At 32.0% G+C, this 21592-nt stretch overlaps 1 protein-coding gene across 3 annotated transcripts in view; it reads left to right on the forward strand.

Annotated features, from left to right (window-relative positions):
* Positions 1–21592, forward strand: part of LOC127705192 (peroxisomal leader peptide-processing protease-like) — a 40520-nt gene that overhangs the window by 11271 nt on the left and 7657 nt on the right. For all 3 annotated transcript variants that reach the window (XM_052209504.1, XM_052209503.1, XM_052209502.1), the window contains exons 2-8: positions 4255–5023; positions 12905–13053; positions 14276–14425; positions 14749–14898; positions 15625–15746; positions 16700–16788; positions 17593–17687. In XM_052209504.1, the coding sequence (XP_052065464.1) occupies positions 4293–5023; positions 12905–13053; positions 14276–14425; positions 14749–14898; positions 15625–15746; positions 16700–16788; positions 17593–17687 (1486 nt within the window). In that variant the 5' untranslated portion in view covers positions 4255–4292. The remainder of the gene's footprint in view (positions 1–4254; positions 5024–12904; positions 13054–14275; positions 14426–14748; positions 14899–15624; positions 15747–16699; positions 16789–17592; positions 17688–21592) is intronic.

Here is a 21592-nt window from a genome sequence, read left to right on the forward strand (position 1 = left end):
ATTGAAATAGATTATTTTATAAAAATTTTTAAATAACATTAATAATGATAATAAATAATGAAAACTTTTAAGGGATCATTACTAAACCGTGATTAACAAAAACATTGGAAGGTGTGAAAATGTTAAAATAAGGTCACTCATGCATGAATGTTTAACATAGAATACAGTTCACTCCAGTCCCTTCATAAAGATTAATTGGCTGAATATGTACAGATTGAAGAACTTTTGAAATTTTGTTTGCACAACAGAATCACATTTACTGATTTTTGATACATATGAAATAAGATAAGTATTGAGATAAGTAAAAAATATTTTAGCATAGCAACATAAATAGATAAATAGATAATATGAAAATATGACTTTTTACAATATTTTGATCAAAGATTGAAGATAATTTTAGGTTTTTTTTTGTTTTTTTTTGGGGGGGTGGGGGGGGGTCTTTCAGGTTCATCTCAAGGAATTGACAAATATTTATCCAGTTTCTGCAATGCCTTAAAACTTTTCCTTGTGCACAGGTTTGTCTGTACTCAAGAGGAAATAAAAAAGTAAAATGGCCATATTTGTCAATCCCTTCTGATGAACCTTAAATCTAGATGAAAAATTATTTCATAAGAAATTTCAAAGTTTGCTTTTAGTAGTCATTTGACTTAATGTTTCAAAAAAAAGTTTCTGTCAGTCAAATGTCCATTGTCCTTAACCTCATTTTCTTGGTCCAGCAACTACTTGAAAAAAAAACTGTATGGTTTTTGTAATGTGATTTTCTCAATTATTATGAGTAAAATGATAACTTTATTTGGCATGTGCGTACCTTGCATGGTTCACATATCTGTCAGACATATTTCATTTGACCTTGACATCATTTAATGGATCAGTGAACAAGATTTAGTTTTCATGATAAAGTCCATATCTCAAATTCTATCACCAATAGGTCTTCTATATTTGGTGTATAGAATGATCGTAAGGTTCACATTTCCAACTGGCAGATAAGTGATAAGTTCATAAAATTTTCTGTATGGAATGAATGTTATGTGTATATGTCTGTCTGACAGGTGTCATCTTACCTTGACCTCATTTTATGGTTCATTGGTCAAAGTTCAGTTTCCTCAATGAGGTTTGTTTCTAAGATACTTTAGGCAATATATGTTAAATAAATTTGGTGTATGGAATGATTGTACGGCCTACATGTTTGTCTGATAGGGTTTATCTCACCTTGACTTCATGTTCATTCATCATTAAAATGTTAATTTAATGTAAAGCTTATATAAACTTATTTTTTTTACTTTCAACATAAATTCAATTATGAACACTAAAACAGGCGAGACATTTCAGTGTGTCCACTCTTGTTTTACAGTTAACAAGTAGATACAGTCATGATAAAGTTTGTTACACATCAAATACTTTGTCAAACTTTCATAGAATTTTATGAAACTTTGGCAGAAGCTTTTTTATGATTAAGAGATAATGTCTGAAGCAAACTTTTGAAAATATATTTTCATTTTCAGTATTTTTCTGATAGATGGACTTAGTTTTTTACAGTTAACGTTTACAGACAGTTTGGGATTAATTTTTTTTTGAAAATTGGACAGAAGCTTATCTTCAAGACCAAGAAATAACATCTAAAGAAAACGTTTGAATTGTTTTTTATGCCCCACCTTTGGGCATTATGTTTTTCAGTCTGTGTGTCCATTGGTCCATCCGTTTTGTCTGTCTGTCCCGCTTCAGGTTAAAGTTTTTGGTCGCTTCAGGTTAAAGTTTTTGGTCAAGGTAGTTTTTGATGAAGTTGAAGTCCAATCAACTTGAAACTTAGTACACATGTTCCCTATGATATGATCTTGCTAATTTTTATGCCAAATTAGAGTTTTTACCCCAATTTCACGATCCACTGAACATAGAAAATGATAGTGCGAGTGGGGCATCTGTGTACTATGGACACATTCTTGTTGAATCCTGTATTTTACTGATAAATGGACTCACTTTTTAAGTCAACATTACACTTTTACACTGACAGTAGCAATTGTAGGCAAGACACAGGGTTCTGGGGAACCCCTTACAAATTGTTTTAACTAGTGACCTAACTTTAGTGTCATTTTCTTCTGATATTTTAAGTTATACAGAAAGTTGTTATATCTGGATAGTGAGATCTGGTTGATTTTTTTTATGTATGCATGCAGCAACCAAGGACATGATATTATGCTGATTTCACTGGTACATATAACTATGTAAACAAAAACTGTCCTGGTTTCAGATTGAATATACTTTTTATGATTTTTTTCTAAAATTGATTTTCAAAAAGATAGCTTGAACAAAACTTTTTATAATCCATAGAACATTACCATTCAGGTCATGTCTGGCAAATACATGAATGACCGTTTCCTGACCCTTGAATGGTATGCATTATGAATTAAAGGGTATATAGGGGTGTTGTCAATCTATGTCTGTTTGAAATGTGGCAAAATTAACAACCATGAGTTGTTAACCCATGAATGATCCACAAAAATGCAGTTTGAAGTAAGAAAAAGGCTGTTTTACATATTTTCGTTTTAAATACATGACCATGTATTTGTATTTTGGCCATTTTTGTATAGTTTTTTGACCTGCAAATATAGAGCACATGCATGTACCAATTAAGAAATTGATCACAATGTTTGTTTATATGAACTAACAACTTGCATGTAAATATTTTTATGGAACTTGCATGGGCTCAATATCTCCTAATAACAAACATGTGTGAAATAATTCAAATGTTGTCCTTTTTTAAAATAATTGGGATTTTGCTATCTTAAGCCTATAAAAGCTCTAAATATTCATGATATTTCAAAGATATTACACTTTACTCTTACTTAATGATAATTTTTAGGCTAAAATCACATAGTATTGTAATAAATCATGTTTGTTAGTCCTAAAAGGGCCTTATTGCACATCCCCCTTTAAAAGAGACTTCCAAAGATTTGCCATTAAAACAAAAATCTTTAAAAACCAAAATTTTAAAAAATGACATAAAACAAAGACAACTGTTTAGTTTAATGAGCAGCGTAGGTAAATTTTCAGTAATGATCTTAGTGTTATACCCCACTTGCAGAGAGGATGATACTGCCATCACCTTGTCCATCTATCATATATTACTCCGCTTCTGTATTTAGGTATGATTTGATATGTTGTTGAAACACTTTTATAATAACAGAGTTTTAAATCCATCTAGTTAAGGTGAATCGTTGGTATATATTTCCTCAGATAGAATTTTCTTATACTTTTCCAAAATGAAGATTTTACTACGCTTTTTTCAAAAATACAATAAAAAAAAATGTAAGGGTCACTGTGCTATTTTTCAAGCTACAAGTCATGCAAAATTGCTAAAATTTGCATAGATTGCTCATAAAAAAACACATTTTTGTGAATAAAAAAAAACTATGAGAATGAAATTTGAAATAAAAAGATAGGTTTTATAATATGCTTTCAGAAAATAAAAAGAAAAAATGGTGTTACCGAACTTGTTTTCTTGCTACAAGTAAAAAATGAAAATTTCACTATCATTCCAGTATAAAATTTTTACTCTAAGGGTTATCTCCCCTTAATCGTTAAGTTGAAAAGTTGATTCTAAAAAACACAAATATTTGGTATTTGTTTAAAACATTTTGGATAATGCAATAAATCAGTTATTTTTTTATTCAAATAAACAGTCTAACACATAAATTGCAAATCTGTCTCAAAATTTGCAGATTTAGGCAAAGAACTAGACCGATTGTGTACTGCTATTGTACAATCCAAGATGGCGGTGTACAGTGAATCTACCTTTTAAAAACATTTGTTTCTTTTGGAGTCCATATGCTGCTTGTTGATTACACTGTATTAAAAATAAAAAGTGTTTGACAGAATTATATGGACAACAACAATAGAGCTTTAGCATTTCTAAGAATGTTTATATGTTGTTGGTCATGTTTTTAATTTACTATAATCAGGATATCAGTTACCCAGTGAAATGCATATTTTCAATCAATTTTTTACATGCACTATTTAAAATCAGGGCCAAAGAGAACAAATCTTGGCCACAATCAACACAATCAGTTTTAACAAACTACAAATCAATGATGCAAGAACAAAAACACTTGACTCAAAGCAAGAAATTTTGCATTTACAAATAAATGTATTTTCACAGGGCAGTGCATATGATATGCAGCTTTCAATGAAGAAATCCTTCAGTTTTGAAGAATTTTGTAATATGCATGACTAATCTTCTTTTTTTTTTTCAATTTTCAGTAGCTTAGTATAATTCATCAGCTTTAAAAGAGAAGAGAATGTTTGATACTGGATGTGTAGTGTCTGTGAAGGTCAACGGAGAAGATAAGAAAACACTGAGTGGAGTACTCATTGATACAAAGTTTGGGCTTGTCCTGACACATGGTACTTTAGTCTCATCTTTGTTAACTGATCAGCAGATAAATTCATTACAGAAAAAAGGAATTTTACAAAATAATTTTCATCATTGGGATGCAGAAGTCTGTTTGCAAAGGACCAATAAACAAGATTCAAATAAAAATTTGAGATCCATATTAAATAGTTCTGACATTGGTACCCTAACAGAAAGTGAAACATGGCAAAAGAACTTGTACTCTGAATATTCAGCTAATGTACTGGCTATTTTCTCTTTGAAAAAATTGCAGAATGTTGTTTCTTTTTTATTGCCTGAAAATAAATGGGAATTTGTGGAAGATTTTTCTTCACAAGAGACACCAGATGACCAGTCTAAATTTTACGCAATGTTATCCTGTTTTATTATACTGAAATTGAATAACTGGAAGAGCTATAATAACATTCTTTCTGTTCTTGCATACGATCAACTTGACAAGGGAGATAATTTAGAAATAGAAGCAACACCTTTTGGTGGTCTGTGCCCTGAGATTTTTCTGAATTCCAGAAGTACTGGTGTGTTGAGTAACAAGGCTGGTGGGATATTGTTAATGACTGATGCTAGATGTGTGCCAGGATCAGAAGGTGGTCCAGTGTTTTGTAGAAAAGGTCATCACAGGTACATATAGAAAATATAAGATGGTCTGGATGGGGTCCTCTATTTCTGTATTCTTTAATTTTGTCGGCCATTTGTCTCTATTCCTTATACTTTTTGCCCATTGTTCTCTATTCTTTATGTTTTTATGTTTTAACACCTCATTGTTCTCTATTCTTTTTATTTTTTTGGTCCATTTTTCTCTATTCTTTATATTTTTTCCCCATTATTCTCTATTCTGTAAAACCCCATCCACACCCTCATATAATAGTGTAATAATTGCTTGATATTAAAAGTTAATTTGCATTGGTTCAAAAGCTATCTAACTTCTTTGTTGTAAGTAACGGATAAGAAAATTCAATAATCTATTAAATTTTCAAAATAAAACTAATTGATAAAATTAATGTACACTTAAGGGTGTAAAAGTGTGCAAAGATTTTATATATGACAGATAAAAATAGTAGAAAACACTAGTAGCCATAACACAGTGATATTAATATTGAATTATATGAGTGATTTAGAAGTGCATGTATTGATAATACATATAGTATGTAGCTTTCAGTAAAATACTGGGTTCAAGTGAGAGACATTGTTTTGTTGTGTTTTCTGTGCTTTTTGCACACTTAAAAATAGAAATGCAGAATGAACCAACAACAATTCTAGTCTATAATGTCACTTGATAGATGAAGACTTGTCTTTTGAGCTCATCTGGATCAAAAGGTCTGTGTGAGCTTATGCCATCACAAGGCATCCTTCTTGCATTTTCCATTAACTTATACACAATTCTTCTCCTGAATCTTCTGAAATTTTATTACAGGGCTAAAGGGAACAAGTCTTGGCCACAATCAGCATTTGCGTAACTAGAAGAAAAAATGTTTCTGATGATTCCACCTGTCAACCAACATGGCTGACATAGCTAAAAATAGAACATAGGAGTAAAATGCATGTTTTGTTGATTGTCTTGAAAATCATTACAGACAGAAAATCTGACTGGGGTAGAATTTTTCGGATTGTCAATTTTGCCAATTATCTTGAAAATTATGATAGTTAAAGCGTACCTTTAAATAACAGCAATGGCCAGCAACACAATATTGTAACAGCCACTATGTTCCGGCAGTTACTTTGTTCCGGCGGAACTTTTCAACTAGTTATTTCGTTCCGACGGAACTTTCCAACTAGTTGTTTTATTCCGAGTGCAGTTGAAAAGTTCCGGAAAAAAGTATCTAGTTGAAATGTTCCGGAACAATGTAGCTAGTTGAATAGTTCTGGCGGAACAAAACAACTAGTTACATCGTTCCGGAACAAATCAGCTAGTCAATTTATTAAAGCAAATCATAATAACTTTTCACTACACTCGGTATAAACCAACTAGTTGGAAAGTTCCACCTTAACAAACAATTAGTTGGACAATATGTACTTCATAGTTATGTATATCAAATGAAAACTAAAATGTGTTACTGGAAAATAAACGTGTGCCCACTTTGCTTTAATAACACATTGTATTAAAGATATTGAATAAATGCAAGGGAAATATCATATTTAATATCAGATTCAACACTAGTAAACAAGTCAAATCATTTTCAGAAATATTCATACATGCTGTTCTTTCTAACATTTCTTTTTCTTTTTGGTCTAGATGGACCAGGTTGCGACTCCAGCAAAAATTGCGCAACTTCGTTCAATTCTATATCTGTTTGACTTTCATCATCTTCTTGGAATTGAAACGTGTCCTGAGTTTTGAATACACTCTCTTCCTCATCTTCGTCATGTGCATCCACATGATCATCATCATCCTCAACATCATCCTTATCGTCATTATCATCATCCTCATCGTCGTTATCGTCGTCGTCGTCATCATCATCATCATCATCATCATCACCATCATCATCATCAACAACGTTTTCATCATCGTCATCAACGTTTGCATCAGAATCAACGTCAATATCGCAATTCTCATTGTCGTCGTCCTTTTCGTTGTCTCTTTCGTGCGCGATTTCCTCACCTTCGCTACATGTACTAATATCTTCATCGTACCACTTTTTTAGATTTCTCTGATTGTATGGTCCAATCGTTACACCCTTTTCGTCATCGAACATAGAATAGTTACCTTTACCATTGTACTTGGTAACCTCGTATGGTCCTTTATATCTCAGTTGTTGTACGGTAGCCATACCTGCCTTTCTCCTAAAGTTTTTTAATAACACTTTGTCCCCTACAAGGTACAGTTTATTCTCAACTTTATGTCTTACGTCATAACTTTCCTTTTGCTTTTGTTGAGCCTTTTTTACATTCTTTACCACATCTTTGCTTATTTTGTCCTTAATTTTAATCATCTGATTAACTGCGCCTTCTATGTCTTGTTCATCGTGATTAGATTGTGTGTTTTTAAATTCAGATTCATTTGGTAAGACTGGTTGTCTCATGAACATGACATAGAAGGGTGAGTATTGGGTAGAGTGGTGCTTCGAAGTTCTGTAATGAAAAAGGGCCTCCTCTAAATACAAATCCCAATCTTCTCCATTTTTATCAATCATTTTATTCAGCATGTTTTTCAAAGTTTGATTAAACCGCTCAACCATTCCGTTTGATTGTGGATGGTAGGGAGAAGTCGTAACATGCTTAATACCGTAACTTTTAGTAAAGTTCTTCGTTATTTTACTATTAAATTCTCCACCTTGGTCGGAGACGATCTCTTCCATAACTCCAAATCTGCATATGGTAGAATGAAGTTTACTGGCAACCTCACTTGCTGTTTTTGACTTTAATGGAAAGGCTTCGGGCCACTTACTGAAGTAATCCATCACTGTAAGAACGTATCTGCAAAATGAGAATTGAAGAAATAATTTATTTGCATACATAAATAAGTTTAAATTTAGATTTTTTTTTAAATTGCAAAAAAAAAAGATACAATAAATAAATCAACATGAAGGGTTCCTGTCGACCTACCTCCTATAATCCTATGTCATACAGGCGCGCCACCTAAACTGCAAAATTTAGGTAACATTAACCGGAGTCTATTTGATGTGTGGGGAGCCTTTTTTCCAGGGCATATTTTCAATTTCAGCCTAAAACAGTGAAATCGATATCAAATTTTAAAAACAGGTTCTTAAGGTGACTGGGGGGTATTATAATGTTTAGAAGCTACCTACATAAATTGATGATTTTTAGATATTCCATACTTTAAAGTAAGTCTATCAAATAGATTGGGAAAAATGGTGGTACATTCGTGGTCGGGACATAAAAAAACAGAATAAATAACATAGGTCACCGATAATACTTTCAATGCAAAAAAGTGCCATTTTCCAATTAAAAAATAATAAAAGTCCTCTAGAGATAAAAAAAAAAGCTTTTTTAAATATTAAAATTTATGATATATCATAAAGAAACAACATGTTGGCAATAAATATCATTTTTAACTAAAAATATGTTTTAATTTAGGGTAAAAATGTAATTGCTGTTGAATCCCCCCTTGCCAAATGGCCCATGCATAATTTATAGGGAATCTTGAAATTCGCATAGTCACATTATCATTTAACGTTTATCATAATGATTTAATAAACAGCTGCGCCATGAGCGCATGATACGCCCGTCGTCTTGTGTGTGAATTTTGATGCAATAAGCATAAATAGTTTCTGACATACGGCGTGACATGCGACAACCCCCCCTTTTTTTAACAAAAAACTCAATATCTCTAAAATAAAATTTTGAATCAAAACCAAAAAGTATACAGATCTTTAGATTAATATAACTAAGAAGTGTGTAAAATTTTAAGCAATAATCATAAATCGTTTTTGAGATACGGCGCGACATGTGAAAACCCCCCTTTAAAAAAAATCAATATCTCAAAAATAAAATTTTGTATCAAAACCAAAAAGTATACAGATCTTAAGGTTAATATTATAACTAAGAAGTGTGTAAAATTTTAAGCAATAATCATAAATCGTTTTTGAGATACGGCGCGACATGTGAAAAACCCCTCCCCCTTTTTTGACAAAATACTCAATAACTCAAAAATAAAATTTTGAATCATCACCAAAAAGTATACAGATCTTAAGGTTAATATTATAACTAAGAAGTGTGTAAAATTTTAAGCAATAATCATAAACTGTTTTTGAGATACGGCGCGACATGTGAAAAACCCCTCCCCCTTTTTTAACAAAATACTCAATATCTCTAAAATAAAATTTTGAATCATCACCAAAAAGTATACAGATCTTAATATTAATATAACTAAGAAGTGTGTAAAGTTTTAAGCAATAATCATAAATCGTTTTTGAGATACGGCGCTACATGTGAAAAGAAACACACCTGTTTTAGTTACTAAGTCCCGTAACTCAAAAAGTTTTAATCTTATTTTCACCAAAAAGTATACAGATCGTTTGACCATCATAAGGAACAACTATGTTACGTTTCATGAAATTTGGATAAGTCATTCTCAAGTTACGGTGCGACATGTTTACGCCGGACAGATAGACGGACAGACGGACAAAAATTTGACGGGCTTATAAAAACTAAATCATACAAACATCTATATTTAAAATGTAGGTCAACGTGACCTTATTAATAAAAAAATATTTTTTACCCAAGACCTGTGCACTGACCAAAAAACAATGCTACATCTGATAAATGGTCTAACAAGCAAAATTTGACCTGAATCATTGTTGTGTAAAATGTAGATCCAAGTGACCTAATGATCAGTGAACCCTGTAGTATTTCCAAAGACCTATCCACTAAACATGTAGCAATGCTATACCATGTCGGGTATATAAGAAACAGACCTAAACGCAACATTTAACCGGAGTCAATCATGCGTGAAATGTAGGTCAAAGTGACCTAATGATTAGTGAATCCTGTAGTATTTCCAGAGACCTATCCACTGAACATGTATCAATGCTATAACATGTCGGGTATCTGAGAAACAGACCTAAAAGCAGAACTTAAGAAACAAACGAATGTACAGACGGACATATGGACAGACATGCGGACAAGGGTAAAACTATATGCCCCTTTCATATGCTTGATTGGGACATAAAAATAAAAATACATACCGGTATCCCCTTTTACAAATTGGCTTCTTTTTATCTGCTTTCATAAATGGTCCTATAAGATCTATTCCAACCTTTCCCCATACTCTTGGTGGGAACGAAACTGGAACCATCTCTTGGACATGTGATTTTGTTTTTTTGTTCTGAGACTGACATTCTGGGCAGTGTTTTATGAATTTTGCAACATCTTGCTTCATTCCTCTCCAATAAAATCTGAAAAAATAATAAACATTTTTTTATATATCTCAATTTAAAGTAAAGATATCCTCATTATTGTCATAAATAACATGCACTGTTAAATGAATATTATGTAAAGCCATTATTTAAAAAAAAAATAAGTAGATTAAAACAAATGTATTATAAACCGCAACACAAATTACCCCATCCCACGGGCTGAACATGGGGGAGGGTTAATTTATATACTACGTTGTGGATTGGCGGCACTACGTCCGGATCAGGAATTTGTAAATATAGCCGGGATTTCTTATGTACATTTTCCAATTTCTGGAGATTCAATTTCATATTTTACCATTGTTGAGGTCTATACTTAACACCATATTTCAGGCAATTCGATTTGAAGTACCATAGACTCTACAATGCAGTGCTATCATATTGCTTGTTTTTGGAGTTTTGGGTCCATTTTCTATCCCCAATCCCCTTTTCGTTAATTTTGTGTTTGAAAAATCATATGGCCGTAGGCCGTTCGCCACACACTAATGAAAACGATCAGCGAGATATTTCTTGTGACTTTCCATGTAGCGTGTACAAAAACACTGGCAATAATTTTCATCATTTTTGTTAGAAATTATCCATTTGTACTACAAACGTTTTTTAATCGTTTAATACATGAATGTAAGAAAATGCTTATGTCATTATTATTACCGTATGGATTAAAATAATCTTACCTTGAATTGCATTTTTCATAAGTCTTATCCCTGCCAAGGTGTCCTGTGTGCATTAGCTTGATTACACTCTTTCTTCTTTCTCTGGTGATGACCGTTCTCATAGTCTCTTGACCCTCCTGGTTGTTGATATACATCAAACTTTTGTTTCTGTCAACTTGAAATAACTTCGACCGTTTCCGTATTCTTCTCTTCTCACTTTCTGTTGCAGCTTCGTCATATTTTTTCTCCGACAAGTACAGAACGAGCTTCTCGTAATCTGAAACTTCCATTTCTGTGATTTTACTGACTATAACACTCATCTTATATATGCATTTGTTGTTTCTGAAATGTACTCACGTGTGCTGAACCATGAAACCTGCATTCCAGTGAAATGTCAGTTTAAATACCAATCATGCAAATTGAACCGTAATCATGTTTATATATATAATTAACAGTATTTAGCATCTAACTTTTTTTTATTGTAATAATATGAAAAAAATAATATAAAAAAAATATTTATTCACTTTCATTTTTAATGTTGTAACATTGTTCAAGGTTTTTTTTCAAAATTGTGGGGAAATTTCTGACTAGTTGAAAAATTCCGTTATAAATTACTATCTAAAATTGAGATTCTGATTCAACATTATTATAAAACATAAGTTATGATAATCAGGTTATGGTATTTTATTTTTGTTATTGCTTGGAACAACAACAATATAAACGGAACTGTGTGACTAGTTGATAAGTTCCGTTTGAACTTTTAAGCTAGTTTGCTATTTCCAGTTTGGGATAATTCGCCGATGAAGGAGGAACAATGTAGCTATTTGATAAGTTCCGTTTTGCATTTGTGGCTAGTGTCTTGTAGTCACTTGGTTCCGTTTTTTAAAAGTTCAATGATGATATGTTCTTCCCTTTTTTAGACAATTCTCTGAATGTAGATGTCTGACTATTTGATATTTTCCGTTGGTAATTTTGACTTGTTTGTTAGTTCCGTTATAGATTTATTTGACAAAGAGGAACTTTGTGACTAGTTGATAAGTTCCGTTTGACTTTTGTGGCTTGTATCTATGTTCCCCTTTGAAAAGGTTCAAAGATAATATGTTGCGCATTTACTTTGCATCAATTCTCCAAATGGAACTTTGTGACTGGTTGATAAGTTCCGTTGGAACTTTTGGGCTAGTTTGTTAGTTCCGGTTTTGAGTAATTTGGCAAAAAGGAACTTTCTAACTAGTTGATATGTTCCGTTGGAACTTTTCAACTAGTCACTTTGTTCCGGTGGAACTTTTCAACCAGAGGAGGAACAAAGTAACTAGTTAATAAGTTCTTCCGGAACTTTTCGGCTAGTTAGTTTTTTCCGCCCGGAACTTTCCAACGTCGGAACAAAAGAGCATTTACAATATCACCAGTAAAATATAGCCAAATTGTCAGTTGACTCGTTATAGGAGTTATTGCCCTTTTATGACAGTTTTTATCCTTTTTTGGCATTCTGGGCTATAACTAGAGAAGATAAAAGGAAACTATAAACAGCAAAAATTAAAAAAAGAAAAGATCTACAAATAGTTACAAGATTGGAAATTGTCAGTCAACATATTCCAGGAGTAATTGACCTTGAATGATGATTTTTACCATTTTTCCTTTGTTTTTCTGGCAAGAATTTAAGTACAAGTTGTTAGAGATAAACAGTATACACATAAAAAAATTTAAAAAATATATCCGCCATTCAAGATCAACAAAAAAGGTTTTAGTCAAGAAACTAATTACTACAATGTTTGGATGTGACATTTGATGAAGACACATTTTTTTTCAGGTGAGCAACACATGCTCTTTAGAGCCTCTAATAAGAGTATATACCGGTAGTGAATTTATCCCAATATAAAGATTTTGTATGGAATAACAGCTTAAATGTAATCAAATTATGTTTTTGACAGCCATGCAAAGATATTGTAATATTAGCTTATCTTTTTTGTTTTATTCAGGTACCTTGTTGGATTAATTATAACATCACTTTGCTGGAAGTCAAATGAATGGGTTGGTTTGTCTATGGCTTGTGCAATAACAGATGTTCTAAAACGTGTAAAACAGATATGTAGAATGGAAATGACTCATATGGAAAACATAATTAGAGGTAAATATTTTGCATGGCAAATTGATCGTTTGTTTGATTCAACATGCTTGAGGCTTTTCAAGAAGTCCACTGGAATTTAAAAATCATGAAGCCTGAATGTCTAAAAATTAGTGGCAAAGTGGGCTCAGACTATTTGGTGACTTAAAGTATATATAGCTACGCTAACAAGTAAACTTGAGATTAGATCAAGGAATGTTTTACAAGTTAAAGGGCGCATGATCGAATTATATTTCATAAGAAACACAGTCAGCATTTCACACAATATCTTTTGATCATTTATCCCAAACTTTTATGGGGACTTTGTCTAGTGACTCCTGCTAAATTGAAACTCTGCTTTTTATATGTAGAACAGCAATAAGTAAAAACATTTCTTTTTTTTTTTACTGTTTTTTTTTCTCCAATTATTGTTTTGGCTGTTTTTTAATGTATGCCCACACTAGTGATTTATGCCCAAAGTTTTGATGTATGCAGGAGAAATGCGCTTCCCTGATAAGTTCCTATATTTGTGATACAAAACTTTTTTTTTTTACCAATTTACCGGTAAGATATCTATTTTACCTGTCATAAATTTTAAATGAAGGAAACAAGTTGAATTGTGAGCTACTGCCTACTGATGATACCCCTACTCTAATATTTTAGTAAACAGAAATTTGATAAGCACTGGATGTGAATATGCTCACCATGAAGCTTGATACTAAATTTCAGCTAGCTCTGATTCATAGTTCCTGAGAAAATCAACAAAAAAATCATATATATTACAAAAACAAAGGATATGGGGTATCCATCCATGAAACAAAATCAGTACATGCACAGCAAAAAACACACAAAAAGCAAAGGAACAGCGCTTTTATTGCTGTACTTCATCTCAAAGTCACAGTAAGGCTTTTAACAAGGAGCAAAAAAAATCCAAAAAAATCACCTCACTGCAATTATAAGACTGCTCCTAGCACTGTTGTATGTTAGAATATATAAGTATTCAGTGGACGGGAAGTGGACAAGCAGTGAAAGGGAGAATACATTATGCATTATATATAGCAATCTCTTTTAACATTGGATATAGCAGATTAAGTTATGTCAAGATAGATAAAGTTTTTTTGTAGATACATGTGTATAGATAAATTTGAATACCCATATGATTGATAACATTTTACTATTTTTGCTGGCTGAGAATTAAATTTAAAAACCAAACATATATTTATGAAGTATTTATTTTATTCTTCAGCTAGAAATAACTTAAGCCAGTTGATAGGGATGATTCCATTGATTGTAGTAGGCAGTAATTGGGGATCTGGTGTTGTGATTGGTCAAGACAATGGACATTCCATACTTGTAACTTGTAGCCATGTAGTTAAAGAGTCTGATTATAATACAGGTATGTCCTTATTAGGGGCCGAGATAGGTAAATACTTAGTGTTAAGAAGTTGATCTTAAAATTATGTTTAAGAAGAGAGTATATTTGTATAGTATTGGTATTGAATCTATACTGTGCTATTTAAACCAGACACTAACCTGGAATTCTCTCACTTCACTAAGATTCATAAAGCCAGTAAGAGTGCATTAAAATAAATGTTTGACAACATATAAATACTCATAAAGGTTCATTTCAATTTACAAGAAAAATTAGTCAATAACACCATTTATTATTTTGACCATTTTGTGAAGTTTATTGTTTTTCTCCTGTTCTCTTTTTTTCAGTGAAACTAAAGTTTACAGATCACCATAAGCCACATAAAGGAAAAGTTATATATAAAACACCTGTAGATGAACAGTTTGATATAGCAGTATTGACCTGTCCACTCAACTCAGAAAAACATGTCCAGATATCACCAAAACCAGTCTCACAAGGTTATTTGTATGTTAAACCCCCCCCCCCCCATGAAAAAAAAAAATATTTGCTGCCCTGTAAATATGTCCATCAAGTACAAAATGTATTAGTTTGATATAACTGTAGTTTTCTTTTATCAATAACTATCTACCACAACAAATCTACTATTTACCTTATTTTAAAAAAGTATGGATAGGATTAAATGGAAAATGTTACAGCAACCAATTGACACCATAAAAAAACACCCAGCTGATCAGCAACCTAGTGACACAAAGCAAAAACATCCAGTGGTCAACATAGGAGTGTCAGGATTAGAAAAATTTCTATATCATATTAGCAGCTCTGAAAACCTTCGAGTCGGGACAAGTTGTGAATAAGATTAACATAGACTACTAAAGATCTGACATTGACACACATTAACGTGTGTCAAGGTTAAACTAGATTATTGAGAAATCAATCCTCCCTCTTTTTATCCCTATCAGTGGAATAACAAAAAGTACAAAGAAGTACCCTTGTATGAAAGATAAAAATAGAAAATCTTTTTAGCTCTAAACTCTACAAACAATAAATAAAACCTACTAAATTCTAAATAAAAAAATCTGTAAGTGCAAAGGGAAAAACTGACACAATCAAATGCCTTTTATCACTAGCTTACAGTTATGTGGTAGTTGAAAATATATTACATTCTATAGATAAAAATTAAGACTAGAAACATGTATACTAATTTTAGATGTGTTTGTTTTTAGGAGATAGGGTGTATGTTATTGGACATGCTGTTTTTGGAGAAGAAAAGAATTTAGAACCAACAATAACATCTGGTATTATATCTAAAGTTTTGTGTATCAACAATGTTCCTGTTATGATTCAGGTATTAATATAAAATTTGTAGAAAGATTTAACATGTAAAGTGTATCCATGTCTACAAGTCTTAGCACCTACTCCTAAATACCTCTTGCTTGACAGACGAGCAGCAAATGCCAGTTTTCAAGTCTTTGGTTTGACCTGACCAGTGATCAAAACCTGGACCTATGCACATGAGGCGAGCAGGTGATCATAGAGGCAGTACCAGTTTATGGTTGTCTTACTAAATAGTCTAGCATGAAAAGTACTGTGTCATTATTATATGTGGAGTACTGGTACTTACTTTCATGGATATCAATGGTAAGGTCATGCACAAATTGATGCATTCAACAAAGTATAAATTTCCTATAAGCTGGTATGCAGATTTTGGCCCCCAAAAAATCAAGTATCCACGAATATACAAATCTTCTACAATTAAAGTAGAATGGTACCAATGAATATTGTTAATTCAGAAATTATTGCGATGTTTTTATTAATGGGGGAAATGTGACAGTATCAGGTTTGCCATAATTAAAAACTCTCATAATTTCAGTAATGTTTTCCTTTTCAAAATTTTTTAAATTGTATTATTTAGATTTTTCCAGTAATCAGTGATTCTCAATAATAAATGCATGCAGTAATATTCAATATATATGGAATCATTTTTCCTAACAATAAACCAATGTAGTATCTTGCTGAGTGATTTTAATGTTGTACTAAAAAAACTATTGAAATAAAATGCTAGCAGATACATGGTTTTTGGGAACAAATTGAAATTTACAAGTAAGAAATTGTATAAGAAGACATAATTCAATCCATTGAAATTCATATTTTTTGGATTAAAAAAAGCAAGTTATTAGATAGACATATTTGTATAAATTGTGCCTTTTTAGTAAGTTTATTTATTTGTTTCTGGTGAGCTCCAATTTAAGGTAGGATTGCAAATTTTGATCTTAAAAAACAAAATACATATGTTTTCAGACAACATGTGCAGTTCATGCTGGTGCCAGTGGTGGAGCCATTGTTGATCAGTATGGACAACTTGTTGGTATACCTGTCAGCAATGCAAAGTAAGTACTAAAGCCATAGTTGATAAGTATGGACAGCTTGTTGATATACCTATCAGCAATGCAAAGTAAGTATTAGATCTTTACTGGTCATGTCTTCTACTTGTTTGCAAACTGAACCCTAAGAATACGATACAGAGGAGATCCCTTGTTGGTTTTTCTTAAAAATTTTGACAAAAAAGTCAATTTTGATATGCACTATCGAAATATGCAAAGAAAAATGTACCGTCATCACTTACATTTTCAAGATATTTTGGTTTGATGTTGGACTGTTTAAAGTATAAAACACAAATTTTCATATTTAAATATTTTGCCTAAAAAATATGAAAAAATTCAAATGAAACGAGATATTTTTACCCGGTTTTATTGTAAACTCCCACGGTCTATTTTAAGTGCTTCCATAAACAACATCTCTGTTTTTCTTTGGGACTGCTTTCAAATTCATGCAACAGATTTATTGAAATCTGTGTGTTTTCCAGGAAATTGGGATGTTTATTATGAGCAACGTTGCGAAAACAACATGTTAAACTCAGATGAGTTATTATCTGCCTCCAGCTACTGTATTGTATGCCCTTAAGCAAGGTTAACAAAAGTAAAGTGTCCTTAGAAATTTGAACGGATTATATTTATGGTAGGTATTTTAAACAGCAAAAAATGTTTTTAAAATGTAACGACGGTTTACTTCTTGATAATTACCCTTAAGTTGCTTAAATGATACTGTACTTTTCTTTCATCAACAAAACCATGAAGTAAATGTTTAAAAAAAACAAAGAATTAATTTTGAAGATGATATTGCTATTTTTACAGAGATACAGAGTCAAAAGCTTCATACCCACATATAAATATGTGTATTCCAATAGCAACAGTTGCACCAATAATTCAACAGTACATAGCCTCCAAAGGTACCAGTATTATATTTTATCTAAAATGAATAGTAACAGGATGAAATTCACAAAATATGCAGTTTTGAAAAAGCTAAGAATCAAATCTGACAGCAATGGCTATTTAATTGTTATTAAGCCTTTAATGAAAGTCGCAGGAAAAAAGAAATAGTTATTGACTTTCTGTCATTATTCACACATTGGTTAAGTCAATTAAAAATAAAGTATGATTTAATTTTAATGGAAACACCATATGTTTCAGGAATAGCTTTCGTCAGGTATGCTTGAGATCCAAAGAGAAAGCCACAAATATGAATTGGACAGTCATTTGCCTGAGGGAGATAATCTCTAGATTTAGCACAATACAAAATTTTGTGAACTGAAAAGCTATTGACAAAATGAATAATTGGAATAATGCAAGAAACAAAGCACTGGCTTCTTCAAGGGTTAATAATCATCCAGCAACATACCAACACAATGGTAGCACCAGTGGTTCATTGGGGGAAAATGTTATATATAGAAATTTCTGCAATTATGCCCCCTCTTTCAAAAATAAATCCTGGATCCACCCCTGAGTACAAAAATTCTATATCAAAATTTCAATGGGCACAAAAAGTGTTTCAGGAATAACCTTCATTAGATAAACTCAACACCAGGAGTTTTGAAAGCTGTATTTATGAAATACTGAAGAGTACAGTAACCAATGTATATATGACTATGAAGGTCAAATGTCCTTTTAGATATCATACTTTCTGATTTTCGAAAGAATTTTTTAAATATTTTTTGTATATGTTTTTACATCAAACCATCTTAAACTCATGGGGGTCTCTTAATATATAAAGGTACAAAAAATGTATACACAGACGTGCTGCTGGTATGGGTCACTTTTTTGGAATGTCAATTATATCAATGGGGTGCAATTTCTCGGATGTAATATATCAATGGTTAGATTAAAACCCCAGCCAGACATCTGTACTCAAATTTGTATGTTGAGACTCCACTGGGGACAAAAAACACAACTTCGGCTTAATTTTATTAGTCCCCTACGGACGAAGTCGAAGGGGACTTTAGGTTTGCACTCTGTCCGTCTGTCTGTCCGTCCGTCCGTCAGTCCAGCAAATCAGTTTTCCACACCTTTTTTCTTCATTCTTGAAGATATTGATTTGATATTTGGTATATAGTTTTGCCATGACAAGTTATAGATCAAGTTTGAATTTTGTTCCGGTCTGATGATTAAGTCCAGAGTTATGGACCATAACTCTGGACCATATCTAATGTTAGAGTACTATGTTAAACCATATTATGTTCTCCTTCGCTTTGCTCATCAGAACATAAAACTTTTCTAAATACTACAAAATAAGACAACTGAAGACTGGTATGAATTGAGAGATGCACCAAAGCAGTTTTTGATAAACATGAGAGGTATTACAACAATATGTATATTTACTAGTAATATATTAAAGTCCAAATTATCGGCGCAAGCCTGGAAACATAATCTACAAATACAAATAATATGAATTAGAACAAGAAAAATTTCCATACAAAAACATTATGATAAATAATATCTAAATATAACTGTCGAACTTGCTTTGGTGTTTTCTCGATAATTAGAAAAAGGCGCCAAAAGAATTATATGAAGGTCTTGAACTGAATTACTTCTTATTACGCAAAGAAAAGTAAATACAAAAATTTTATTAAATAAGAAATATTATTATGTTCTCCTTCACTTTGCTCATCCGAACATAAACTTTTCTGAATACTACAAAATAAGACAACTGAAGACTGGTATGAATTGAGAGATGCACCAAAGCAGTTTGACAAAACAAAGGGAAAAGTATAAATGTGTAGTGTGACTATTATCATTTCATTAATAACTATAAATTCAAACTTTTGGAAACTGACAATCTATTTTCAAAGTTTTCTTTTATGTAACCGTCTTTAGCTAAATCTGTTTTCCAACGACCGTGTGATTTTAATAGTCTTTCAGGGATGCGATTATGTGCAGCTTCTGAAACCCCGCTGCTTCTTAAACTGTGAAGACCAAATTGTTCTTTTTTACAACCTACTTCTGACAATGCGCTTAATTACAGCTCTCAGGCTCATGTGTATGACAATGGTTTGTTAACTTTACACAAAATATGAATATTCCTTGACTTTAAAAAAAGAAATAGCTCTAAAGATAAACTCATCTGAAGTAAGTGAAATATTTGCTGCTTTCAAATATCTTTTGAAAATTGCAATTGGACATAAATCAGAGTTAGTTTTTGCTATCACAACTACATTGCCTTGTCTGTAAAAGTCAGTTTTGCTAGAAATTATGGTGATTTCGACATGTGAATCATAAAATCGTAAATAGAAGCTTTCAAACGAGAAATTTCACTGTATCTTAAAAATCCCGCATAACTCAAAAGGACTAAACAGCAAATTCTTAAATCTGCTAAATTAGTAGATAAACCAAACTTGTCTATGACTCTCTTTATTATATCGTAAGTTATAGGTTCTTTCTTGTTAATTGGTTTTGATAAAAGTCTGACTCCACCTTCTAGAACTATTGACAAAAAATCATTTGAAAACACATTACTATACAGGTTTAAATCATGTTCCCATTTTATTCCGTAAAAAGCGCCATTTAAAACAGAAGCTGAAACTTCGGATTGTATCAAGAATGATAAATAAATTGCAACTGTTGTCACTGAAGCTGGCAGTGGACATAAATTGTAATTTGCACACCAAACACTAAATCTTTTAAAAGCATAAGCGTACTTTTTCACCGTGTTTTTGCTTTTGCTTGCTTCTGCTATATTTGGGAGTTTACTAGCAAAGTCACGTAATGACGGGTTTCGAATTGCTTGCAAATCTTTCAAATATAAAATTGAAACCTCTGAAAATATATTAAAAACATTTTCAACAAAACTAAAAGACAAACTTCAAATGAACAAATTGATTATCAAATATAAGCAAAAATAAATGTATTTAAAAAAAAAAATATAACAAAATCGAAAAGAAAATCCCTATAATTATTAATGCATCTTGCAAACTACACGTGTCCATAAAATTAAACCCTATCACAGGGAAAATACTTATAAATATAGACCTTTCGCGGGATGCAAATAATTGTTAATCTCAAAACGAGAAATCAAATCCCTTCACGGGCACAATATTGATTAAATACAAAATGCCTCCTTTCAATATCCCTTCACGGGAAAACCCATTACAGGTAAGATATGAATAAGATTTTAACTCCTTCACGGAAAATCCCTCCTTTCAATATCTCTTCGCGGGAAAACCCATAACGGGTAAAATGTATGATTATAATATTTATTCCTTCGCGGAAAATCCCATCACAGGATACAAAACTAACAATACCCATAACGGGTGCATCTACTGGTCACTATTACAATGGTTATAACTGAAACATGTTAGCTAGTAATACTAGAACATTAAAAGACAAACGATCAGCGACGAAAATACTATTAGGATCTGATCCTTTTTGAAAAAATCCTCTAGGCTGTTTGTATTCTATGAATCTTTTAACAAATGAATGGAAAGATTTTTCTTTTAAAGACCATATTATTGACCAAAAAACTGACGATGTCCATTTCGGCGTAACCAATACACCTTTACCTTGACACTTTGACAAATGTAACACTGACCTACTTATCAATTTAATAGGCTGAACAATCCAGCAATTATACAAAGACCAGTCGTGTGCATAAGCGTCTAGGCCTCCCGTTCAGGGGCACCAGTGGGGTGAGAAAAACATAGGTACTTTATTATTATTTGAATCTGCGAATACATCACAAGTAAGAGGGCCCCATAAACTGTTAAAATATTTAAAATGAATATCTGAAATATGCCAATCATCAAAATCGAAAATTTTAGAATAGAAGTCTGCTATTTGGTTTTCTTCTCTTGGAACCCATTCG

Source organism: Mytilus californianus, unplaced genomic scaffold (genome assembly GCF_021869535.1).
Source record: "Mytilus californianus isolate M0D057914Y unplaced genomic scaffold, xbMytCali1.0.p SCAF_6, whole genome shotgun sequence".
In the NCBI taxonomy this organism is placed as follows: domain Eukaryota; kingdom Metazoa; phylum Mollusca; class Bivalvia; order Mytilida; family Mytilidae; genus Mytilus; species Mytilus californianus.